General features: G+C 45.3%; 2 protein-coding genes across 2 annotated transcripts in view; both read left to right on the top strand.

Moving 5' to 3' along the window:
• tspan14 (tetraspanin 14) lies at nucleotides 1-8,975 on the top strand (the record flags this gene model as incomplete). The annotated part of the gene is made up of 8 exons (XM_079229943.1): nucleotides 1-81; nucleotides 300-350; nucleotides 431-577; nucleotides 4,706-4,876; nucleotides 5,045-5,170; nucleotides 7,155-7,202; nucleotides 7,699-7,812; nucleotides 7,893-8,975. 8 exons carry the CDS (start codon nucleotides 1-3, stop codon nucleotides 7,956-7,958), a joined length of 804 nt encoding a protein of 267 aa, XP_079086069.1. The 3' UTR covers nucleotides 7,959-8,975.
• Nucleotides 8,976-14,506: 5,531 nt separating this feature from the next.
• eml4 (EMAP like 4) overlaps nucleotides 14,507-26,604 on the top strand; it is a 44,837-nt gene continuing 32,739 nt past the window's right edge. Inside the window, exons 1-4 of the mRNA XM_079230002.1 lie at nucleotides 14,507-14,549; nucleotides 21,890-22,066; nucleotides 22,734-22,854; nucleotides 24,808-24,996. Of these exons, the coding sequence (XP_079086128.1) occupies nucleotides 14,522-14,549; nucleotides 21,890-22,066; nucleotides 22,734-22,854; nucleotides 24,808-24,996 (515 nt within the window). The 5' untranslated portion in view covers nucleotides 14,507-14,521. The remainder of the gene's footprint in view (nucleotides 14,550-21,889; nucleotides 22,067-22,733; nucleotides 22,855-24,807; nucleotides 24,997-26,604) is intronic.

The following is a 26,604-nucleotide window of genomic DNA, read 5'->3' as shown; positions in this document are numbered from 1 at the left end:
ATGTACTACTATCGATATGAGAGCGCTGAGGTGAGCTGCTGCTACAAGTACCTCATGTTCAGCTACAACATCATTTTCTGGGTGAGTTACCTGAACCACAAACACACACACACACACACACACCACACACCACACACACACACACACACACACTACACCAAACACACACCACACACACACCACACACACACACACACACACACACCACACACACACCACACACACACACACACACACACACACACACACACACAGGGTGTAAAAGGGACTAATCGCTGATGTGTGTCTTTGTGTTCCAGCTGGCTGGAGTTGCCTTTATTGCAGTTGGTTTCTGGGCATGGAGTGAAAAGGTGAATAGTTTTTTATATTAACCAAAGAGTAAATAAAACAGAAATGTTCTCTTCCTAAACTTGTGTGTTGTGGATTACAGGGAGTCCTGCTGGATCTGACCCAGGTGACCCGGCTGCATGGTTTCGACCCAGTTTGGTTGGTCCTGGTGGTTGGCGGAGTCACCTTCATCCTGGGCTTTGCCGGATGTGTGGGAGCTCTGAGAGAAAACATCTGTCTGCTAAAGTTTGTACGTTAAAAATGTCCATCTGCTGAAGTCTGAACGTTAAAAATGTCCATCTGCTGAAGTCTGAACGTTAAAAACGTCCATCTGCAGAAGTCTGAACGTTAAAAATGTCTTCAGCAGACTTCAGCAGACAGACGTTTTTAATGTTCAGACTTCACTGAACGTGAAAAACGTCCGTCTGCTGAAGTCTGAACGTTAAAAACGTCCGTCTGCTGAAGTCTGAACGTTAAAAACGTCCGTCTGCTGAAGTCTGAACGTTAAAAACGTCCGTCTGCTGAAGTCTGAACGTTAAAAACGTCCGTCTGCTGAAGTCTGAACGTTAATAACGTCCGTCTGCTGAAGTTTGTGCGTTTTAAAAATGGCCGTCTGCTGAAGTCTGAAAGTTAAAAACGTCCGTCTGCTGAAGTTTGAACGTTAAAAACGTCCGTCTGCTGAAGTCTGAACGTTAAAAACGTCCGTCTGCTGAAGTCTGAACGTTAATAACGTCCGTCTGCTGAAGTTTGTGCGTTTAAAAACGTCCGTCTGCTGAAGTTTGTGCGTTTTAAAAATGGCCGTCTGCTGAAGTCTGAAAGTTAAAAATGTCCGCCTGCTGAAGTCTGAAAGTTAAAAATGTCCGTCTGCTGAAGTTTGAACGTTAAAAACGTCCGTCTGCTGAAGTCTGAAAGTTAAAAATGTCCGTCTGCTGAAGTCTGAACGTTAAAAACGTCTGTCTGCTGAAGTTTGTACGTTTAAAAACGTCCGTCTGCTGAAGTCTGAACGTTAAAAAAATGTCCGTCTGCTGAAGTTTGTACGTTTAAAAACGTCCGTCTGCTGAAGTCTGAACGTTAAAAACGTCCGTCTGCTGAAGTTTGTACGTTTAAAAATGTCCGTCTGCTGAAGTCTGAACGTTAAAAATGTCCGTCTGCTGAAGTCTGAACGTTAAAAATGTCCGTCTGCTGAAGTCTGAACGTTAAAAATGTCCGTCTGCTGAAGTCTGAACGTTAAAAATGTCCGTCTGCTGAAGTCTGAACGTTAAAAAACGTCCGTCTGCTGAAGTTTGTACGTTTAAAAACGTCCGTCTGCTGAAGTTTGAACGTTAAAAATGTCCGTCTGCTGAAGTCTGAACGTTAAAAAACGTCCGTCTGCTGAAATTTGAACATTAAAAATGTCCGTCTGCCGAAGTCTGAATGTTAAAAACGGCCATCTTTTAAATTTTGTGCGATTAAAAACTTCCGTCTGCTGAAGTTTGTGCGTTTTGAAAATGGCCGTCTGCTGAAGTCTGAAAGTTAAAAATGTCCGTCTGCTGAAATTTGTGCGTTTTAAAAATGTCCTTCTGCTGAAGTCTGAAAGTTAAAAATGTCCGTCTGCTGAAGTCTGAAAGTTAAAAATGTCCTTCTGCTGAAGTCTGAAAGTTAAAAATGTCCGTCTGCTGAAGTCTGAAAGTTAAAAATGTCCGTCTGCTGAAGTCTGAACGTTAAAAACGTCCGTCTGCTGAAGTCTGAAAGTTAAAAATGTCCGTCTGCTGAAGTTTGTACGTTTAAAAACGTCCGTCTGCTGAAGTTTGTGCGTTTAAAAACGTCCGTCTGCTGAAGTTTGTGCGTTTTAAAAATGGCCGTCTGCTGAAGTCTGAAAGTTAAAAATGTCCTTCTGCTGAAGTCTGAAAGTTAAAAATGTCCGTCTGCTGAAGTCTGAAAGTTAAAAATGTCCGTCTGCTGAAGTCTGAACGTTAAAAACGTCCGTCTGCTGAAGTCTGAAAGTTAAAAATGTCCGTCTGCTGAAGTTTGTACGTTTAAAAACGTCCGTCTGCTGAAGTTTGTGCGTTTAAAAACGTCCGTCTGCTGAAGTTTGTGCGTTTTAAAAATGGCCGTCTGCCGAAGTCTGAATGTTAAAAACGGTCATCTTTTAAATTTTGTGCGATTAAAAACTTCCGTCTGCTGAAGTTTGTACGTTAAAAAACGTCCGTCTGCTGAAGTTTGTACGTTAAAAAACGTCCGTCTGCTGAAGTTTGTACGTTAAAAAACGTCCGTCTGCTGAAGTCTGAACGTTAAAAAACGTCCGTCTGCTGAAGTTTGTACGTTTAAAAACGTCCGTCTGCTAAAGTTTGTACGTTTAAAAATGTCCGTCTGCTGAAGTCTGAACGTTAAAAAACGTCCGTCTGCTGAAGTTAGTACGTTTAAAAACGTCCGTCTGCCGAAGTCTGAATGTTAAAAAACGTCCGTCTGCTGAAGTTTGTACGTTAAAAAACGTCCGTCTGCTGAAGTTTGTACGTTAAAAAACGTCCGTCTCCTGAAGTTTGTACGTTAGAAAACGTCCGTCTGCTGAAGTTAGTACGTTTAAAAACGTCCGTCTGCTGAAGTCTGAACGTTAAAAAACGTCCGTCTGCTGAAGTTTGTACGTTTAAAAACGTCCGTCTGCTAAAGTTTGTACGTTTAAAAATGTCCGTCTGCTGAAGTCTGAACGTTAAAAAACGTCCGTCTGCTGAAGTTTGTACGTTAAAAACATCCGTCTGCTGAAGTTTGTACGTTAAAAACGTCCGTCTGCTGAAGTTTGTACGTTTAAAAACGTCCGTCTGCTGAAGTTTGTACGTTTAAAAATGTCCGTCTGCTGAAGTTTGTACGTTTAAAAACGTCCGTCTGCTAAAGTTTGTACGTTTAAAAATGTCCGTCTGCTGAAGTCTGAACGTTAAAAAACGTCCGTCTGCTGAAGTTTGTACGTTAAAAAACGTCCGTCTGCTGAAGTTTGTACGTTAAAAACGTCCGTCTGCTGAAGTTTGTACGTTTAAAAACATCCGTCTGCTGAAGTTTGTGCATTTAAAAACATCCGTCTGCTGAAGTTTGTGCATTTAAAAACGTCCGTCTGCTGAAGTCTGAAAGTTAAAAATGTCCGTCTGCTGAAGTTTGTACGTTTAAAAACGTCCGTCTGCTGAAGTTTGTACGTTTAAAAACGTCCGTCTGCTGAAGTTTGTACGTTTAAAAACGTCCGTCTGCTGAAGTTTGTGCGTTTAAAAACGTCCGTCTGCTGAAGTTTGTGCGTTTTAAAAATGGCCGTCTGCTGAAGTCTGAAAGTTAAAAATGTCCGTCTGCCGAAGTCTGAATGTTAAAAACGGTCATCTTTTAAATTTTGTGCGATTAAAAACTTCCGTCTGCTGAAGTTTGTGCGTTTAAAAACGTCCGTCTGCTGAAGTTTGTGCGTTTAAAAACGTCCGTCTGCTGAAGTTTGTACGTTAAAAAACGTCCGTCTGCTGAAGTTTGTACGTTAAAAAACGTCCGTCTGCTGAAGTTTGTACGTTAAAAAACGTCCGTCTCCTGAAGTTTGTACGTTAGAAAACGTCCGTCTGCTGAAGTTAGTACGTTTAAAAACGTCCGTCTGCCGAAGTCTGTACGTTAAAAACATCCGTCTGCTGAAGTTTGTACGTTAAAAACGTCCGTCTGCTGAAGTCTGAACGTTAAAAAACGTCCGTCTGCTGAAGTTTGTACGTTAAAAACATCCGTCTGCTGAAGTTTGTACGTTAAAAACGTCCGTCTCCTGAAGTTTGTACGTTAGAAAACGTCCGTCTGCTGAAGTTAGTACGTTTAAAAACGTCCGTCTGCTGAAGTCTGAACGTTAAAAAACGTCCGTCTGCTGAAGTTTGTACGTTTAAAAACATCCGTCTGCTGAAGTTTGTACGTTTGAAAACGTCCGTCTGCTAAAGTTTGTACGTTTAAAAATGTCCGTCTGCTGAAGTCTGAACGTTAAAAAACGTCCGTCTGCTGAAGTTTGTACGTTAAAAAACGTCCGTCTGCTGAAGTTTGTACGTTAAAAACGTCCGTCTGCTGAAGTTTGTACGTTTAAAAACATCCGTCTGCTGAAGTTTGTGCATTTAAAAATGTCCGTCTGCTGAAGTCTGAACGTTAAAAACGTCCGTCTGCTGAAGTTTGTGCATTTAAAAACATCCGTCTGCTGAAATTTGAACGTTAAAAAAGTCCGTCTGCTGAAGTTTGTGCATTAAAAATGTCCGTCTGCCGAAGTCTGAATGTTAAAAACGTCCATCTTTTAAATTTTGTGCGATTAAAAACGTCCGTCTGCTGAAGTTTGTGCGTTTTAAAAATGTCCGTCTGCTGAAGTCTGAACGTTAAAAACGTCCGTCTGCTGAAGTTTGGATTTCTTCGTTAGTTTTCTGGCGTGATCGGCTTCATCTTCGTCCTGGAGCTGACTGCTGCGGTGCTGGCGGTGGTTTTTCAGAGTCAGGTCAGAGAGTGGATCAACGACTTCTTCTTGGCAAGCGTCAAAGGGTACCGCGACGACATCGACCTGCAGAACCTCATCGACTCTCTGCAGAGGATGGTAAGCTCTCACTGAGTTAAACCTTTATTATCTGGTTCTTTAACAGAACCACTGCTGTGGAGCCTAGGAACCTTTAGTTAAACCTTTATTATCTGGTTCTTTAACAGAACCACTGCTGTGGAGCCTAGGAACCTTTAGTTAAACCTTTATTATCTGGTTCTTTAACAGAACCACTGCTGTGGAGCTCAGGATCCTAACGACTGGGATCTAAACGTCTATTTTAGCTGTAACGGAACCCATCTCAGCAGAGAGAAGTGCGGTGTTCCTTTTTCCTGCTGCATCACTGATCCTGCTGTGAGTTCATCTCTGATCAATATGCAATATGTATATCGTTATGTATATATATACACACACACACACACACACACACACACAGTGGCTTGCAAAAGTATTCATACCCCTTGAACGTTTCCACATTTTGTCACATTACACGCCACAAACATAAATATATTTTATTGGAATTTTATGTGAAAGACCAACACAAAGTGTCACACAATTGTGAAGTACAAAGAAATTATACATGATTTAAAAAAAAAAATCACAAATAAAAAAACTGAAAGGTGCAGTTTGCAAAATTATTCAGCCCCCTTTTCTCTGAGTGTAACCAATTGCCTTCAGAAGTTGCCTGATGACTGCTGAATGATTGAATGTTGACCGAATGGCTAAATAGAGCCCACCTGTGTGTAATCTAATCTCAGTACAAATACAGCTGTTCTGTTACGGCCTCAGAGGTTTGTGAAGAGAATACTGGGGAGCAAACAGGACCATGAAGTCCAAGGAACACACCAGACAGGTCAGAGATAAAGTTGTGGAGAAGTTTAAAGCAGGGTTAGGCTATAAAAAGATTTCCCAAGCTTTGAACATGTCACGGAGCACTGTTCAATCCATTATCCGGAAATGGAAAGAGTACGGCACAACTGCAAACCTACCAAGACACGGCCGTCCACCTAAACTTACAGGCCGAACAAGGAGAGCACTGACAGAGATGCAGCCAAGAGGCCCATGTGACTCTGGACCAACTGCAGAGATCCACAGCTCAGGTGGGGGATCTGTCCACAGGACAACTATTGGGCTCTACTCCACAAATCTGGCCTTTATGGAAGCGTGGCAAGAAGAAAGCCATTGTTAAAAGAAAACCATAAGAAGTCCCGTTTGCAGTTTGCCAGAAACCATGTGGGGGACACGGCAAACATGTGGAAGAAGGTGCTCTGGTCAGATGAGACCAAAACTGGACTTTTTGGCCTAAATGCAAAACGTTTTGTGTGGCGGAAACCTAACACTGCACATCACCCTGAACACACCATCCCACTGTCAGACATGGTGGTGGCAGCATGATGCTCTGGGGTGCTTCTCTTCAGCAGGGACAGGGAAGTTGGTCAGAGTTGACGGGACGATGGATGGAGCCAAACACAGGGCAATCTTGGAAGAAAACCTGTTGGAGTCTGCAAAAGACTTGAGACTGGGGCGGAGGTTCACCTTCCAGCAGGACAACGACCCTAAACATAAAGCAGGGCTACACTGGAATGGTTTAAAACAAAACATGTTCATGTGTTAGAACGGCCCAGTCAAAGTCCAGACCTAAATCCCATCCAGAATCTGTGGCAAGATCTGAACACCGCTGTTCACAAACGCTCTCCATCTAATCTGACTGACCTTGAGCTGTTTTGCAAAGAAGAAAGGGCAAAAGTCTCAGTCTCTAGATGTGCAAAGCTGGTAGAGACAAACCCCAAAAGACTTGCAGCTGTAACTGCAGCAAAAGGCGGTTCCACAAAGTATTGACTCAGGGGGGCTGAATCATTTTGCACACTGCACTTTTCAGTTTTTTATTTGTGAAAAAAATGTAAAAACATGTATAATTTTCTTTGTACTTTGTGACACTTTGTGTTGGTCTTTCACATAAAATTCCAATAAAATATATTTATGTTTGTGGCGTGTAATGTGACAAAATGTGGAAACGTTCAAGGGGTATGAATACTTTTGCAAGCCACTGTGTGTATGTATATATATATATATATAAGCTAACCCTATATATCTATATATATCTATATATATCTATATATATATATATATATATAGATATAGATATAGATATAGATATATATATATCTATATATATATATATAGATATAGATATAGATATAGATATAGATATATATATCTATAGATATAGATAGAGATATATATATATTAAAGGTTCTCCCTATATCATAATAATGGATTCATTTAGAACCTTTAAACCTGATTCAGTCTCAGGGAAGTGACAGATTGTTTGTTTCAGGACTCTGTGCTGAACACTCAGTGTGGATACGACGTGAGGAGACCGAAGGTGAGATCACTTCCTGTTCTTTAAATGTACTTCCTGTTTGGACAGGTGAGGCCAGCATGTTGGTGTGGGCCGTCTCTACAAGGGATCAAGGTTCACCATTACCGAGGGTTAGAACCCGTGAGAGGAGGTGCTGAAGATGAGCAGTCAGGAACACGTCACTAACGGGGGACCATGGTGACAGAACCATGAATGCTTGTGTTGGAGGGGCGTAACCAAGACACATTATCCTTCTGTCCCTTTCTGAATCTATTTCATGTGACCAATAAACCTTAAAGGACACTGGGTCCTTCTCTGGTCTCCTGGTAGCTAGCTTGTAGTTTCCACCGTGAGGAACAGAACCAGAACTATTCCTATCTGTGTTCTACTCGGTTCTGTATTCATGAGGAACTCTGTGTCCGACTAGCTAGCTACCAAAACATGATGTGTCCTGCCTGCTGCTGCTGTGAGTGGGGTGTTGTTAGAACCTGTTCTGTAACGTTCCGTGGTTCCTGCACAGACGGAGTGGACTGATCACATCTACACTAAAGGCTGCATCGCTGCGCTGGAGGACTGGTTACCTGGAAACCTCTACACCGTGGCCATCGTCTTCATCGTCATCTCGCTGCTGCAGGTTAGAATTCTGCTTTATTATGTTGTTCAGATCTCAGAGTCAGAGTTCTGTACCTGATGTGTCTGTCTACCTGTGATCAGATGGTGGGGATCTACCTGGCCAGGACTCTGATCTCGGACATCGAGAAGGTCAATTTCAGCTACTGAAGCCACACCCACACGACGCCTCCGCCAGGTGGACCTAGTTTCTTCAGATGTGCCTTCTTCTTCTTCAGTAACTCTGCTGCACCTGCCTTTACTTCCTGTCACCAGTCAGGTGATCTACTGATGGCTACTGAAATCATGGCCTCCTTTTTGAATGTCATGAATCTGTCTTTGGGCCTTTTGATGATGTCGTGTCCGTCTGCACCAGACTGCCTTCACCTTCCTGCCACTTAAGAGTCAACCGCAGCTTACTGTTCAGTGCCTCCTTCATCATCATCATCATCATCTTCAGGTTGACTCCTTCATCATCTTCAGGTTGACTCCTTCATCATCATCTTCGTCATCTTTAGGTTGACTCCTTCATCCTCTTTATCATCATCTTCAGGTTGAACTCAGGTCTTTTTTTGTGGGTCCTGAAATTATTCAGTTTCCTGTGATTCACTGGAGAAAAAGACAAATGTCACTAATTGAACCCAACATTGAAACGTGTCTTTTAGAGGCGGGGCCATCGGCTCTCCCATTGGATAACTGAAGGTTTGGACCAAAGAAGAAGAACAGCTGTTAGCTTGCAAACAAACTAAACTCGCTGAGGTTTCTTCGTGACGAGTAAAGCTTCCATGGCGAGTGCAGAGGGTTCTCGGTTCTACTCCCGTTCTATTTCCACAGTTCAGACGGTCACATACTGAACACAGTCAGAAACCACAGAAGAAGAACCTGAGTTCACCTGAAGGTCATGTGACCATGTGTTTGATTGAATATGAAGACTTGTTGGACTCTGGAGCTTTGAGTGACTAAGGTTTTTGTTTAAATGTTTTGTGTGAATAAACATTTTTGAGATGTTTGAGCCAATTAGAACAAACCAGAGATGAATTATGAATTGTTTGAATTTTCTGCTTTAATTGATTTCCTGTTCATAAATTGATGGTTTAATGATTGTATTTTTTGTGTTTGAGTTTTATTCTGATGGGATATCTTTTTGATATATATATATAAAAGTGCATTTTTTTATGTCTTTTTATACTCGTAATAAAGATTAAGTTTGGTTGGAGGGTTTCACTGTTAATGGAGGAAAGGCTTTGACCTGATGAAGGTTAAACTTAATTCATAACGAGGAGCAAAGTTATTTAAAACCTGTGTTTATAGACTACAGTTTCAGTCTTCTAAACAGTCTATAGTTTCAGTCTTCTAAACAGTTATTTGCTGTCTATATGTTATTTGCTTAGGAGTATTTTATATTCTCATGAAAGTAACGAGCCATGTGTGATGTCTTTGAATAACAAAGGAAAGTGTTTCGCTCCAAAGGAACCGCAGACCGGATGCGTCCCCTGGTCATGTGACCTCTCTGTTAGTTGGGTGTGACTTCAGTCTGGAGGTCTCCCCTCCACAGAGAAGCTTCTTCTGCCTGTTAGTGTTGTGGTGCCGCTGAGGGACCACCGGGCGGCGCTTCAGCGCAACATCTGCGGTGAAGACACTGAAACTTGGGCTGCAGTAAAATAGTCAAAACGTACCTCCTAAATCCTAACCCTAACCCTAAGCACTTCTCCTTGACCTCTGTGGAAAATGTCACGGGATCAAGGAAAGATGGGAAGGAGACTTCATGAGGAGTTAGGAGAAGACAACCGCGGAGTTTAGAGGATCAGACTTTCACTAACGACGTAGTTATGACGTGGAGGCAGGAGATGTAGTGACGTCCGTCTGCAGTGGAGAAACTGCAGAAGCAGAGTTGTAGTCTTACACCTTTCTCTGCATTCCCTTTAGGGCTAACCCTAACCCTGCCCACCTTTAACTCTATAGAGACTGTGTCTGTCCCACAGCCACTTAAATTAATTAAAAGTAACCAGAAGAGTTATAGAAAATAACCTCATAAAGGTTAACACCACTATTGCAAAAGTGCAACACGATAGGAGAATTAAATGTGGACTCGGTATTTGATCTTTGTCTTCTAAAGCTGTATTACTAAATACGCCACTAGAGAGTTCACCGTACCATATTACCCCACTAGAGAGTTCACCGTACCATATTACCCCACTAGAGAGTTCACCGTACCATATTACCCCACTAGAGAGCATGAAGTACCATATTACCCCACTAGAGAGCTTATAGTACCATATTACCCCACTAGAGAGCTCATAGTACCATATTACCCCACTAGAGAGTTCACCGTACCATATTACCCCACTAGAGAGTTCACCGTACCATATTACCCCACTAGAGAGTTCACCGTACCATATTACCCCACTAGAGAGCATGAAGTACCATATTACCCCACTAGAGAGCTCATAGTACCATATTACCCCACTAGAGAGCTCATAGTACCATATTACCCCACTAGAGAGCTTATAGTACCATATTACCCACTAGAGAGCTTATAATACCATATTACCCCACTAGAGAGCTCATAGTACCATATTACCCCACTAGCATGAAGTACCATATTACGCTACTAGAAAATTCATAGTAGCATATTACCCCACTAGAGAGCTCACAGTACCATATTACCCCACTAGAGAGCTTATAGTACCATATTACCCCACTAGCATGAAGTACCATATTACCCCACTAGAGAGCTCATAGTACCATATTACCCCACTAGAGAGCTCATAGTACCATATTACCCCACTAGAGAGCTCCTAGTACCATATTACCCCACTAGAGAGCTTATAGTACCATATTACCCCACTAGAGAGCTCATAGTACCATATTACCCCACTAGAGAGCATGAAGTACCATATTACCCCACTAGAGAGCTTATAGTACCATATTACCCCACTAGAGAGCTCATAGTACCATATTACCCCACTAGAGAGCTCATAGTACCATATTACCCCACTAGAGAGCTTATAGTACCATATTACCCACTAGAGAGCTTATAGTACCATATTACCCACTAGAGAGCTTATAGTACCATATTACCCACTAGAGAGCTTATAGTACCATATTACCCCACTAGAGAGCTCATAGTACCATATTACCCCACTAGAGAGCTCATAGTACTATATTACCCCACTAGAGAGCTTATAGTACCATATTACCCCACTAGAGAGCTTATAGTACCATATTACCCACTAGAGAGCTTATAGTACCATATTACCCCACTAGCATGAAGTACCATATTACGCTACTAGAAAATTCATAGTACCATATTACCTCACTAGAGAGCTTATAGTACCATATTACCCCACTAGCATGAAGTACCATATTACCCCACTAGAGAGCTCATAGTACCATATTACCCCACTAGAGAGCTCATAGTACCATATTACCCTACTAGAGAGCTCATAGTACCATATTACCCCACTAGAGAGCTCATAGTACCATATTACCCCACTAGAGAGCTTATAGTACCATATTACCCCACTAGAGAGCTCATAGTACCATATTACCCTACTAGAGAGCTCATAGTACCATATTACCCTACTAGAGAGCTCATAGTACCATATTACCCCACTAGAGAGCTTATAGTACCATATTACCCCACTAGAGAGCTTATAGCTCTCTAGTGGGGTAATATAGTAATATGGTAAAATAGTGGGGTAATATTACCCCACTAGAGAGCTCATAGCTCTCTAGTGGGGTAATATGGTACTTCATGCTCTCTAGTGGGGTAATATGGTACTATGAGCTCTCTAGTGGGGTAATATGGTACTATGAGCTCTCTAGTGGGGTAATATGGTACTGTGAACTCTCTAGTGGGGTAATATGGTACTATAAACTCTCTAGTGGGGTAATATGGTACTATGAGCTCTCTAGTGGGGTAATATGGTACTATGAGCTCTCTAGTGGGGTAATATGGTACTATAAACTCTCTAGTGGGGTAATATGGTACTATGAGCTCTCTAGTGGGGTAATATGGTACTATGAGCTCCCTAAGATATGATGGTGCATCACCAGTTAAGGCTTTGTAGGTAAGGAGAAGGATTTTAAATATGATTATGATCTTACAGGAAGCCAGTGGAGAGCAGCTAGTACAGGAGCAATGTGATCTCTCTTCTGCGTCCTCGTTAGTACACGAGCTGCAGCATTCTGGATCAATTGGAGAGATCCAAGGGATTTACCGGAGCAGACTGATAATACGGCGTTACAGTAATCCAGTCTTGAGGTAACAAATGCGTGGATCAATGTTTCTGCATCGCGTTGAGACAGGATGTGCCGGATCTTTGAGATGTTCCGTAGGTAAAAAAAGGCGGTCCTTGAGATCTGTTTCACGTGGGAGCCAAAGGACAGGTCCTGGTCAAAAATAACTCAGAGATTCCATACGGTGGTGGTGGACGCCAGAGCGATGCCATCCAGAGAAACCATATCATCAGATACTTGATTTCTGAGGTGTTCTGGTCCGAGTAAAATAGCTTCAGTCTTGTCCGAGTTCAGCAGCAGGAAGTTCCAAGTCATCCAGGTTTTGATGTCTTTAAGACACGCTTGAAGTCTGGCGACCTGGTGGGTTTCATCTGGCTTGATCGACAGATATAGTTGAGTTTGAGCCAATCGGCTTGTAGCTCTGTCACTGCTTCAGCCAATCGGCTTGTAGCTCCGTCACTGCTTCAGCCAATCGGCTTGTAGCTCCGTCACTGAGAGCTACACATTCAACAGTCAGACTGTTTGTGTCCTGCTCCTCATTGGTGGAATGAGCTCCATTGACATCAGGACAGCAGGAAGTCTCTACATTTTCCACCGTGAACTAAAAACACTTCTTTTCAGACTACACCTTGAATAAGGAAGGTAGCACCTAGCAGCACTCTAGTAGCTCTTACATGTCTCTTACTGATAGCACTTTGTGGTTTAACTTTATTGAAGAAATTGTACTTTCTTGATTCTTGTTGTTCTGAGTCTGTACTCATGGTTGAATCACTTATTGTAAGTCTCTTTGGAAAAAAGCCTCTCGTTTCCTCCTTCTTGTTTCCTTCCTCTCGTTTCCTCCTCCCTTCATTCCTCCCTCTCGTTTCCTCCTTCCTTTATTCTTCCCTCTCGTTTCCTCCTCCCTTCTTTCCTCCCTCTCTTTTCCTCCTCCCTTCATTCCTCCCTTTCCTCCTTCTCGTTTCCTCCTCCCTTCATTCCTCCCTCTCGTTTCCTCCTCCCTTCATTCCTCCCTCTAGTTTCCTCCTCCCTTCATTCCTCCCTTTCCTCCCTCTCGTTTCCTTCCTCTCTCTCGTTTCCTTTCTCTCGTTTCCTTTCTCTCGTTTCCTTTCTCTCGTTTCCTTTCTCTCGTTTCCTTCCTCTCGTTTCCTCCTCCCTTCATTCCTCCCTCTTGTTTCCTCCTCCCTTCATTCCTCCCTCTCGTTTCCTCCTCCCTTCATTCTTCCCTTTCGTTTCCTCCTCCCTTCTTTCCTCCCTTTCCTCCTCCCTTCATTCCTCCCTTTCCTCCTCCCTTCTTTCCTACCTCTCGTTTCCTCCTCCCTTCATTCCTCACTTTCCACCCTCTCGTTTCCTTTCTCTCGTTTCCTCCTCGTTTCCTCCTCCCTCTCGTTTTCTTACTCTCGTTTCCTCCTCCCTTTATTCCTCCCTCTTGTTTCCTCCTCCCTCTCGTTTCCTCCTCCCTTCATTCTTCCCTCTCGTTTCCTTTCTCTCGTTTCCTCCTCGTTTCCTCCTCCCTCTCGTTTTCTTACTCTCGTTTCCTCCTCCCTTTATTCCTCCCTCTTGTTTCCTCCTCCCTTCTTTCCACCCTCTCGTTTCCTTTCTCTCGTTTCCTCCTCGTTTCCTCCTCCCTCTCGTTTTCTTACTCTCGTTTCCTCCTCCCTTCATTCTTCCCTCTCGTTTCCTCCTCCCTTCTTTCCTCCCTCTCTTTTCCTCCTCCCTTCTTTCCTCCCTCTCGATTCCTCCCTTCCATCATTCCTCACTTTCCACCCTCTCGTTTCCTTTCTCTCGTTTCCTCCTTCTCGTTTCCTCCTCCCTCTCGTTTTCTTTCTCTCGTCTCCTCCTCCCTTTATTCCTCCCTCTTGTTTCCTCCTCCCTCTCGTTTCCTCCTCCCTTCATTCTTCCCTCTCGTTTCCTCCTCCCTTCTTTCCTCCCTCTCTTTTCCTCCTCCCTTCATTCCTCCCTTTCCTCCTCCCTTCTTTCCTCCCTCTCGTTTCCTCCTCCCTTCATTCCTCACTTTCCACCCTCTCGTTTCCTCCTCGTTTCCTCCTCCCTCTCGTTTCCTTTCTCTCGTTTCCTCCTCCCTTGTTTCCTCCTCCCTTGATTCCTCCCTCTCGTTTCCTCCTTCCTTCATTCCTCCCTTTCCTCCTTCTCGTTTCCTCCCTCTCGTCTCCTTCCTCTCTCTCTCTCCCTCCTCCCTCCCCCCGCAGGAAGCGCGCTCCCGCGGAGGCGGAGTCGGAAGCGCGCACGTCGGTCCGTCTCTCTCGTCTCTCCGTGTCTCGGCTGGTCTTCCGCGGAGCTTCTTGTTCTTTCAGGCCGCAGGAACGCGGCGGTCTTCGGCCTCACGGACGGACGGACCCGGTGGGTGTAAATCCGGTTCGACTCGGCTCCACTCGGCTCGGCTCGGCTCTGCGGGGAAGAAACCCGGACGGAGGCCCGCAGCGTGCGCTCAGCCTCCCCGAGGCCTGCGGCCCGGACTCCCGCTTTTCTCACGGAAAATGGACGGATTCACCACCGGCAGTTTAGGTGAGTCCCCGCCGCCGCGTGGCCGGAGACCAGTGGGTACCTGTCCGCGCTGCGGGGCCACACGAGACCTGCACACGTGTCACTGAGTATTTACCTCTGCACCGCCCCTCCGGCTCCTGCAGGGCCACAAAACCAGCGACTCCTCCTGAAGATAGAGACCAGACCTGATAGAGACCTGGATCTGACAGAGACCTGGATCTGATAGAGACCTGCAGAGATGGAGACCTGGATCTGACAGAGATCTGGATCTGATAGAGACCTGCAGAGATAGAGACTTGGATCTGATAGAGACCTGCAGAGATAGAGACCTGTATCTGATAGAGACCTGCAGAGATAGAGACCTGGATCTGATAGAGACCTGGATCTGATAGACACCTGTAGAGATAGAGACCTGGATCTGATAGAGACCTGGATCTGATAGAGACCTGCAGAGATAGAGACTTGGATCTGATAGAGACCTGCAGAGATAGAGACCTGGATCTGATAGAGACCTGCAGAGATAGAGACCTGGATCTGATAGAGACCTGGATCTGATAGACACCTGTAGAGATAGAGACCTGGATCTGATAGAGACCTGGATCTGATAGAGACCTGCAGAGATAGAGACTTGGATCTGATAGAGACCTGGATCTGATAGAGACCTGGATCTGATAGAGACCTGGATCTGATAGAGACCTGGATCTGACAGAAACCTGCAGAGATAGAGACCTGGATCTGACAGAGACCTGGATCTGATAGAGACCTGCAGAGATAGAGACTTGGATCTGATAGAGACCTGGATCTGATAGACACCTGCAGAGATAGAGACCTGGATCTGATAGAGACCTGGATCTGATAGACACCTGCAGAGATAGAGACCTGGATCTGATAGAGACCTGCAGAGATAGATACCAGACCTGATAGAGACCTGGATCTGATAGAGACCTGCAGAGATAGAGACCTGGATCTGTTAGAGACCTGCAGAGATAGAGACCTGGATCTGTTAGAGACCTGGATCTGTTAGAGACCTGCAGAGATAGAGACCTTGATCTGATAGATGGTTGTCCCGTGTTATTCCTGTTGTTGTCCCATGCTATTCCTGTTGTTGTCTTGTGGTTGTCCCGTGTTATTCCTGTTGTCCTGTGGTTGTCCCGTGTTATTCCTGTTGTCATGTGGTTGTCTCGTCTTATTCCTGTTGTCCTGTTGTTGTTGTCCCATGTTATTCCTGTGGTTGTCCCGTGTTATTCCTGTTGTTGTCCCGTATTATTCCTGTTGTTGTCCTGTGGTTGTCCCGTGTTATTCCTGTTGTTGTTGTCCTGTGGTTGTCCCATGTTATTCCTGTGGTTGTCCCATGTTATTCCTGTGGTTGTCCCATGTTATTCCTGTTGTTGTCCTGTGGTTGTCCCATGTTATTCCTGTGGTTGTCCCGTGTTATTCCTGTGGTTGTCCCATGTTATTCTTGTGGTTGTCTTGTGGTTGTCCCGTGTTATTCCTGTTGTCCTGTGGTTGTCCCGTGTTATTCCTGTTGTCATGTGGTTGTCTCGTCTTATTCCTGTTGTCCTGTTGTTGTTGTCCCATGTTATTCCTGTGGTTGTCCCGTGTTATTTCTGTTGTTGTCCCGTGTTATTCCTATTGTTGTCCTGTGGTTGTCCCATGTTATTCCTGTGGTTGTCCCGTGTTATTCCTGTTGTTGTCCTGTGGTTGTCCCGTGTTATTCCTGTTGTTGTCCCATGTTATTCCTGTTGTTGTCTTGTGGTTGTCCCGTGTTATTCCTGTTGTCCTGTGGTTGTCCCGTGTTATTCCTGTTGTCATGTGGTTGTCTCGTCTTATTCCTGTTGTCCTGTTGTTGTTGTCCCATGTTATTCCTGTTGTTGTCCCATGTTATTCCTGTGGTTGTCCCATGTTATTCCTGTTGTTGTCCCGTGTTATTCCTGTTGTTGTCCCATGTTATTCCTGTGGTTGTCCCGTGTTATTCCTGTTGTTGTTGTCCTGTGGTTGTCCCATGTTATTCCTGTGGTTGTCCCATGTTATTCCTGTTGTTGTTGTCCTGTGGTTGTCCCATGTTATTCCGGTGGTTGTCCCATGTTATTCCTGTGGTTGTCCCATGTTATTCCTGTTGTTGTCCTGTGGTTGTCCCATGTTATTCCTGTGGTTGTCCTGTGTTATTCCTGTGGTTGTCCCGTGTTATTCTTGTGGTTGTCCCGTGTTATTCCTGTGGTTGTCCCGTGTTATTCCTGTTGTCATGTGGTTGTCTCGTCTTATTCCTGTTGTCCTGTTGTTGTTGTCCCATGTTATTCCTGTGGTTGTCCCGTGTTATTCCTGTTGTTGTCCCGTGTTATTCCTATTGTTGTCCTGTGGTTGTCCCATGTTATTCCTGTGGTTGTCCCGTGTTATTCCTGTTGTTGTTGTTGTCCTGTGGTTGTCCCATGTTATTCCTGTGGTTGTCCCATGTTATTCCTGTTGTTGTCCTGTGGTTGTCCCATGTTATTCCTGTGGTTGTCCCATGTTATTCCTGTGGTTGTCCCGTGTTATTCCTGTTGTCCTGTGGTTGTCCCGTGTTATTCCTGTTGTCCTGTGGTTGTCTCGTGTTATTCCTGTTGTCCTGTGGTTGTCTCGTGTTATTCCTGTTGCCCTGTGGTTGTCCCGTGTTATTCCTGTTGTCCTGTGGTTGTCCCGTGTTATTCCTGTTGTCCTGTGGTTGTCCCGTGTTATTCCTGTTGCCCTGTGTTATTCCTGTTTTTGTTCTTATTCCTGTTGTTGTTCCTTGTTGTTCCTGTTGCCCTGTTTGTTGCCCCGTATTATTCCTGTTGCCCTGTTTGTTGCCCCGTGTTATTTCTGTTGCCCTGTTGTTGCCCTGTGTTATTCCTGTTGTCCCGTGTTATTCCTGTTGCCCTGTTGTTGCCCTGTTTTATTCCTGTTTTTGTGTTATTCCTGTTGTTGTTCCTTGTTATTCCTGTTGCCCTGTTTGTTGCCCCGTGTTATTCCTGTTGTCCCGTGTTATTCCTGTTGCCCTGTTGTTGCCCCGTGTTATTCCTGTTGTTGCCCCGTATTATTCCTGTTGCCCTGTTTGTTGCCCCGTATTATTCCTGTTGCCCTGTTTGTTGCCCCGTGTTATTTCTGTTGCCCTGTTGTTGCCCTGTGTTATTCCTGATAGAGACCTGGATCTGACAGAGACCTGGATCTGATAGACACCTGCAGAGATAGAGACCTGGATCTGATAGAGACCTGGATCTGATAGACACCTGCAGAGATAGAGACCTGGATCTGATAGAGACCTGCAGAGATAGATACCAGACCTGATAGAGACCTGGATCTGATAGAGACCTGCAGAGATAGAGACCTGGATCTGTTAGAGACCTGCAGAGATAGAGACCTGGATCTGTTAGAGACCTGGATCTGTTAGAGACCTGCAGAGATAGAGACCTTGATCTGATAGATGGTTGTCCCGTGTTATTCCTGTTGTTGTCTTGTGGTTGTCCCGTGTTATTCCTGTTGTCCTGTGGTTGTCCCGTGTTATTCCTGTTGTCATGTGGTTGTCTCGTCTTATTCCTGTTGTCCTGTTGTTGTTGTCCCATGTTATTCCTGTGGTTGTCCTGTGTTATTCCTGTTGTTGTCCCGTATTATTCCTGTTGTTGTCCTGTGGTTGTCCCATGTTATTCCTGTGGTTGTCCCGTGTTATTCCTGTTGTTGTTGTCCTGTGGTTGTCCCATGTTATTCCTGTGGTTGTCCCATGTTATTCCTGTGGTTGTCCCATGTTATTCCTGTTGTTGTCCTGTGGTTGTCCCATGTTATTCCTGTGGTTGTCCCGTGTTATTCCTGTGGTTGTCCCGTGTTATTCTTGTGGTTGTCTTGTGGTTGTCCCGTGTTATTCCTGTTGTCCTGTGGTTGTCCCGTGTTATTCCTGTTGTCATGTGGTTGTCTCGTCTTATTCCTGTTGTCCTGTTGTTGTTGTCCCATGTTATTCCTGTGGTTGTCCCGTGTTATTTCTGTTGTTGTCCCGTGTTATTCCTATTGTTGTCCTGTGGTTGTCCCATGTTATTCCTGTGGTTGTCCCGTGTTATTCCTGTTGTTGTCCTGTGGTTGTCCCGTGTTATTCCTGTTGTTGTCCCATGTTATTCCTGTTGTTGTCTTGTGGTTGTCCCGTGTTATTCCTGTTGTCCTGTGGTTGTCCCGTGTTATTCCTGTTGTCATGTGGTTGTCTCGTCTTATTCCTGTTGTCCTGTTGTTGTTGTCCCATGTTATTCCTGTGGTTGTCCCATGTTATTCCTGTTGTTGTCCCGTGTTATTCCTGTTGTTGTCCTGTGGTTGTCCCATGTTATTCCTGTGGTTGTCCCGTGTTATTCCTGTTGTTGTTGTCCTGTGGTTGTCCCATGTTATTCCTGTGGTTGTCCCATGTTATTCCGGTGGTTGTCCCATGTTATTCCTGTTGTTGTCCTGTGGTTGTCCCATGTTATTCCTGTGGTTGTCCCGTGTTATTCCTGTGGTTGTCCCGTGTTATTCTTGTGGTTGTCCCGTGTTATTCCTGTGGTTGTCCCGTGTTATTCCTGTTGTCATGTGGTTGTCTCGTCTTATTCCTGTTGTCCTGTTGTTGTTGTCCCATGTTATTCCTGTGGTTGTCCCGTGTTATTCCTGTTGTTGTCCCGTGTTATTCCTATTGTTGTCCTGTGGTTGTCCCATGTTATTCCTGTGGTTGTCCCGTGTTATTCCTGTTGTTGTTGTTGTCCTGTGGTTGTCCCATGTTATTCCTGTGGTTGTCCCATGTTATTCCTGTTGTTGTCCTGTGGTTGTCCCATGTTATTCCTGTGGTTGTCCCATGTTATTCCTGTGGTTGTCCCGTGTTATTCCTGTTGTCCTGTGGTTGTCCCGTGTTATTCCTGTTGTCCTGTGGTTGTCTCGTGTTATTCCTGTTGTCCTGTGGTTGTCTCGTGTTATTCCTGTTGTCCTGTGGTTGTCTCGTGTTATTCCTGTTGCCCTGTGGTTGTCCCGTGTTATTCCTGTTGTCCTGTGGTTGTCCCGTGTTATTCCTGTTGTCCTGTGGTTGTCCCGTGTTATTCCTGTTGTCCTGTGGTTGTCCCGTGTTATTCCTGTTGCCCTGTGTTATTCCTGTTTTTGTTCTTATTCCTGTTGTTGTTCCTTGTTGTTCCTGTTGCCCTGTTTGTTGCCCCGTATTATTCCTGTTGCCCTGTTTGTTGCCCCGTGTTATTTCTGTTGCCCTGTTGTTGCCCTGTGTTATTCCTGTTGTCCCGTGTTATTCCTGTTGCCCTGTTGTTGCCCTGTTTTATTCCTGTTTTTGTGTTATTCCTGTTGTTGTTCCTTGTTATTCCTGTTGCCCTGTTTGTTGCCCCGTGTTATTCCTGTTGTCCCGTGTTATTCCTGTTGCCCTGTTGTTGCCCCGTGTTATTCCTGTTGTTGTCCCTTGTTATTCCTGTTGCCCTGTTTGTTGTCCCGTGTTATTCCTGTCGTCCCGTGTTATTACTGTGGTTGTCCCGTGTTATTCCTGTGGTTGTCTCGTGTTATTCCTGTTGTTGTCCCGTGTTATTCCTGTTGTTGTTGTTGTCCTGTGGTTGTCCCATGTTATTCCTGTGGTTGTCCCATGTTATTCCTGTTGTTGTCCTGTGGTTGTCCCATGTTATTCCTGTGGTTGTCCCATGTTATTCCTGTGGTTGTCCCGTGTTATTCCTGTTGTCCTGTGGTTGTCCCGTGTTATTCCTGTTGTCCTGTGGTTGTCTCGTGTTATTCCTGTTGTCCTGTGGTTGTCTCGTGTTATTCCTGTTGTCCTGTGGTTGTCTCGTGTTATTCCTGTTGCCCTGTGGTTGTCCCGTGTTATTCCTGTTGTCCTGTGGTTGTCCCGTGTTATTCCTGTTGTCCTGTGGTTGTCCCGTGTTATTCCTGTTGTCCTGTGGTTGTCCCGTGTTATTCCTGTTGCCCTGTGTTATTCCTGTTTTTGTTCTTATTCCTGTTGTTGTTCCTTGTTGTTCCTGTTGCCCTGTTTGTTGCCCCGTATTATTCCTGTTGCCCTGTTTGTTGCCCCGTGTTATTTCTGTTGCCCTGTTGTTGCCCTGTGTTATTCCTGTTGTCCCGTGTTATTCCTGTTGCCCTGTTGTTGCCCTGTTTTATTCCTGTTTTTGTGTTATTCCTGTTGTTGTTCCTTGTTATTCCTGTTGCCCTGTTTGTTGCCCCGTGTTATTCCTGTTGTCCCGTGTTATTCCTGTTGCCCTGTTGTTGCCCCGTGTTATTCCTGTTGTTGTCCCTTGTTATTCCTGTTGCCCTGTTTGTTGTCCCGTGTTATTACTGTGGTTGTCCCGTGTTATTCCTGTGGTTGTCTCGTGTTATTCCTGTTGTTGTCCCGTGTTATTCCTGTTGTTGTCCCATGTTATTCCTGTTGTTGTCCCATGTTATTCCTGTGGTTGTCCCGTGTTATTCCTGTGGTTGTCCCGTGTTATTCCTGTGGTTGTCCCGTGTTATTCCTGTTGTCCTGTTGTTGTCCCGTGTTATTCCTGTTGTCCTGTGGTTGTCTCGTGTTATTCCTGTTGTCCTGTGGTTGTCCCGTGTTATTCCTGTTGTCCCGTGTTATTCCTGTTGTTGTCCCGTGTTATTCCTGTGGTTGTCTCGTGTTATTCCTGTTTTTGTCCCGTGTTATTCCTGTTGCCCTGTTGTTGCCCTGTGTTATTCCTGTTGTCCCGTGTTATTCCTGTTGTCCCTTGTTATTCCTGTTGCCCTGTTTGTTGCCCTGTGTTATTCCTGTTGTCCCGTGTTATTCCTGTGGTTGTCTCGTGTTATTCCTGTTGCCCTGTTTGTTGCCCTGTGTTATTCCTGTTGTCCCGTGTTATTCCTGTGGTTGTCCCGTGTTATTCCTGTTGTTGTCCCGTGTTATTCCTGTTGTTGTCCCGTGTTATTCCTGTTGTTGTCCCGTGTTATTCCTGTTGTGGTCCCGTGTTATTCCTGTGGTTGTCTCGTGTTATTCCTGTTGTTGTCCCGTGTTATTCCTGTGGTTGTCCCGTGTTATTCCTGTGGTTGTCCCGTGTTATTCCTGTTGTTTTCCCGTGTTATTCCTGTTGTTTTCCCGTGTTATTCCTGTTGTTTTCCCGTGTTATTCCTGTTGTTGTCCCGTGTTATTCCTGTGGTTGTCTCGTGTTATTCCTGTTTTTGTCCCGTGTTATTCCTGTTGCCCTGTTGTTGCCCTGTGTTATTCCTGTTGTCCCGTGTTATTCCCGTTGTTGTCCTGTTGTGTGTGTGTGTGTATATGCGAGTGTATGTATATATATATATTTTTTATTTTAAAATGTATAACCAGGAAAATCTCCTTTACAAAAGTGTCCTGGATGTATAATATTCAGACCAGTGTCTCTGTCCCCTTCCAGATGACAGCATGTCAGGAAGTGTCTCCGATGTCAACGACCGCCTCTCGGCTCTGGAGCTTCGTGTCCAGCAGCAGGAAGACGAGCTGACGGTCATGAAAGCTGCGCTGGCTGATGTCCTGCGCCGCCTCGCGGCCTCCGAAGCCTCCGCTGCCTCCTCCAAGAAACATGGAGGGAAGGGTGAGTGTTACTGGTTATGGAAAGTCTCCTTTATTTGTTGTTCTCAGTATAGTATAGCCCTGTATGACCTGTATGACCAGTATGACCAGTGTATTGACCAATATGACCAGTATGACAGTGTAATGACCAGTATGACCAGTGTATAGCTCAGTATGACCAGTGTATGACCAGTGTAATGACCAGTATGACCAGTGTATAGCCCAGTATGACCAGTGTATAGCCCAGTATGACCAGTGTATAGCCCAGTATGACCAGTGTATAGCTCAGTATGACCAGTGTATAGCCCAGTATGACCAGTGTATGACCAGTATGACCAGTGTATAGCTCAGTATGACCAGTATATGACCAGTATGACCAGTGTATAGCCCAGTATGACCAGTGTATAGCCCAGTATGACCAGTGTATGACCAGTATGACCAGTGTATGACCAGTATGACCAGTGTATGACCAGTATGACCAGTGTATAGCCCAGTATGACCAGTGTATTGACCAGTATGACCAGTGTATAGCTCAGTATGACCAGTGTATAGCTCAGTATGACCAGTGTAATGACCAGTGTATGACCAGTATGACCAGTGTAATGACCAGTATGACCAGTGTATAGCCCAGTATGACCAGTGTATAGCCCAGTATGACCAGTGTTAACGTTAGTATGCGTCCCCGTCAGGCGGTGCCGCTCTGCGTGAAGCCTACTCGATGTCCTGTATCGCTAACGGAGGAACATCTGTGCGGAAAAGAGACTCCACCTCGGTCACCAGGAAGGAGACAATGGCGTCAGCCGCCAAGAGGTAAGAATCCAGACTAGCACACTAAGCTGTCTTCCCTGAAGAACACGTGGAGCGCACAACAGGACTAACCGCTCTGCTTGGTGGAGCGCAGTATCTCGTTGAGTCTCCAGTTAGATACTTTCATGGTGTCTTCGTGTGAAATACCCTTCTTGGCCCTGGGAAGTTTGTATTCTTCTTGTTTTGTGCCAGTTGCATGGAAGCGTCGTCACCACGCTGGTTATTCTTCGGACGATGACGGCTGTCTTCTCACATCAGTCGGGCCTTACACAGACTTTGTACTTTGGTCTAACTGATCTGGACATTTGCATCACATACAGCTCCTCCGGGTCATGTGTGGATAATTCAGGGTTCAAACTGTTCTGTTAATTGTCACTGATTCTTTCTTTTCAGCTCTTTGATTTCAACTTCCAGACGGTCTGCAGACCAGATCTGATTGATCGGATCAGTGTAATTGATCAATGAGTCTACTGTTTATTTGAAGACATGTGTCCAGTGCTCCAGTCTAAACCAGGGCAGAGTTTTATTTGCTTGAATCACTGTTTAAGTAGCATATTGTTTGTCACAAATCAATGTGTGCCATGGTGTCTTAATTGTTAAAGAGTACGTTTTGGGTTATGAATTGTTGGGGTAGAAAGTTCTAACCATGAGTGAGACGGGTACACAGTTAATAAGGTTAATAATTCCACAGTATGGAAATTATGCTTGGTATACCGTATGAAAGTGTATACCACCCATCACTAAACCCTCTCATGGGATGATTAAGTTGAACACAGTAGAACCAGTATAGCTTTGAAGTAGCTGCAGACTCTCACGGTCCTGGTTTTGTTGACAGTAAGCAGACAGATCACAGTGCTTGGAATCACAGCAGAATCAGTACAAGACAAGTACGACAGTACAACTGATAGAAACAGTAGAACCAGTAAAAACACAGTAGAATCAGTGGAAACACAGCAGAACCAGTAGCAACACAGCAGAACCAGTAGAACCACAGCAGAACCAGTAGAAACACACCAGTAGAAATACAGCAGAACCAGTAGAATCACAGCAGAACCAGTAGCAACACAGTAGAATCAGTAGAAACACAGCAGAACCAGTAGCAACACAGTAGAATCAGTAGAAACACAGCAGAACCAGTAGCAACACAGCAGAATCAGTAGAACCAGTAGAAACACAGCATAACCAGTAGAACCACAGTAGAACCACAGCAGAACCAGTAGAACCACAGCAGAACCAGTAAAAACACAGCAGATCCAGTAGAAACACAGTAGAACCAGTAAAAGCACATTAGAACCAGTAAAAGCACATTAGAACCAGTAAAAACACAGTAGAATCACTAAAAACACAGTAGAATCACTAGAAACACAGCAGAACCAGTAGAAACACAGCAGAACCAGTAGAAACACAGCAGAACCAGTAGAAATACAGCAGAACCAGTAGAAACACACCAGTAGAAACACATCAGAACCAGTAAAAACACAGTAGAACCAGTAGAAACACAGCAGAACCAGTAGAAACACTGTAGAACCAGTAGAAACACAGCAGAACCATTAGAAACACACCAGTAGAAACACATCAGAACCAGTAGAAACACACCCGTAGAAACACAGCAGAACCAGCAGAAACACATCAGAACCAGTAGAAACACACCCGTAGAAACACAGCAGAACCAGTAGAAACACATCAGAACCAGTAGAAACACACCCGTAGAAACACAGCAGAACCAGTAGAAACACACCAGCAAAAACACAGCAGAACCAGTAGAAACACAGCAGAACCAGTAGAACCAGTAGAAACACAGTAGAACCAGTAGAAACACAGCAGAACCAGTAGAAACACAGCAGAACCAGTAGAAACACACCCGTAGAAACACAGCAGAACCAGTAGAAACACACCCGTAGAAACACAGCAGAACCAGTAGTTTGTGGACTCTCACGGTCCTGGTTTTGTCCACAGTGGACCGGACAAGAAGAAGGAGGTCAGCAGCCAGAGGTCTCAGATGGAGGAGATCCAGGAGCGTGAGGAGCCTCCTCACCCAAAGGACCCGTCTTCCTCCCCCTCCTCCCCCCACCCTCCCCAGACCCCCCAGCAGCAGAGACCAACCCAGTCTGCTGACAGCAGTAAAGGCCACGTTGCTCCCAAAAGGTTCCATTTTGTTATCTGACCTCACTTCCTGCGGACGCTGCTTTGACATCACTTAACCCCGCCCCAGAGGACTCACAATAATAATAATCAGGAACAAAAGAAAAACAAGCAGGACTGTGGCTCTTCAGGAGCACTCCAGAGTGACCTCTTGAGGCCTCCTGAGCTATCCTAGAGACTCCAGAGGCCTTCTAGAGTCTTCTAAGGTATGCTGGAGCCTCTTGAAGCCTCCTGGAGTCTCTTGGAGCCTTCTGGAGTCTCTGGAGGCCTCTTGGAGTCTTCTAAGGTAGCCTGGAGTCTCTTGAGGCCTTCTGGGGTCTCTTGTGGCCTTCTGGAGTCTCCTGATCTATCCTGGAGCCTCTTGGGGCCTCCTGGCGTCTCCCGAGGCTTTTTGGAGTCTCCTGAGGCATCATGGAGTCTCCTGAGGTATCCTGATGCCTCTTGAGTCCTCCTAGAGTCTCCTGAGGCCTCTTGAGGTATCCTGGACCCTGGAGACTCTCCATACTCTTTGCTTGTAGAAAGCTCAGGCTGGGCTGTGTGTTTTAACTACTAACATTTCCTTCTTCAAGCTTCTCCTCCTGAATCTTCTGGAGGTCCTGGTCCTCCTAATTCCTGGTCCTCCCTGGCTGCTCATAACTCTTTGCTGGTAGAAAGCTTTTATAAAACCACTAACCTGTTCTGCTCCCAGCTTTCCCTGAGGACCTCCTTCTCTTCTTCCTCTTCTTCGTCCTCCTGCAGCAGGCCTCCTGCAGCCTGGGGCTTGAGTTTCTGATGAAACCCAGCTCACTAACCTCTTCCTGGGTTGTTTTATGTCTGTGGAGGTTAAAGCAGGATGTAACTGGTTTCTATGGAGATAAAGAACAACCGTAGATATGACATCACGTCCTAAATCATGTGATGACTGTCCACCATTTTACCTGGGTTTGGTTTAATATTCTGAAGACCAGCTACTCTAACAGCTGGTCACGTGTTCACATCTCACCAACCGAGAGGTCCCGTGTTCACATCTCACCAACCCGAGAGGTCACGTGTTCACATCTCACCAACCGAGAGGTCCCGTGTTCACATCTCACCAACCCGAGAGGTCACGTGTTCACATCTCACCAACCGAGAGGTCACGTGTTCACATCTCACCAACCCGAGAGGTCACGTGTTCACATCTCACCAACCGAGAGGTCACGTGTTCACATCTCACCAACCGAGAGGTCACGTGTTCACATCTCACCAACCGAGAGGTCACGTGTTCACATCTCACCAACCGAGAGGTCACGTGTTCACATCTCACCAACCGAGAGGTCACGTGTTCACATCTCACCAACCGAGAGGTCACGTGTTCACATCTCACCAACCGAGAGGTCACGTGTTCACATCTCACCAACCGAGAGGTCACGTGTTCACATCTCACCAACCGAGAGGTCACGTGTTCACATCTCACCAACCGAGAGGTCACGTGTTCACATCTCACCAACCGAGAGGTCACGTGTTCACATCTCACCAACCGAGAGGTCACGTGTTCACATCTCACCAACCGAGAGGTCACGTGTTCACATCTCACCAACCGAGAGGTCACGTGTTCACATCTCACCAACCGAAAGGTCACGTGTTCACATC

The sequence above is a fragment of the Taurulus bubalis genome (genome assembly GCF_910589615.1).
Source record: "Taurulus bubalis genome assembly, chromosome: 14".
In the NCBI taxonomy this organism is placed as follows: domain Eukaryota; kingdom Metazoa; phylum Chordata; class Actinopteri; order Perciformes; family Cottidae; genus Taurulus; species Taurulus bubalis.
Note: the sequence above shows the minus strand (reverse complement) of the source record. Positions and strands in the feature narration are given on the sequence as shown.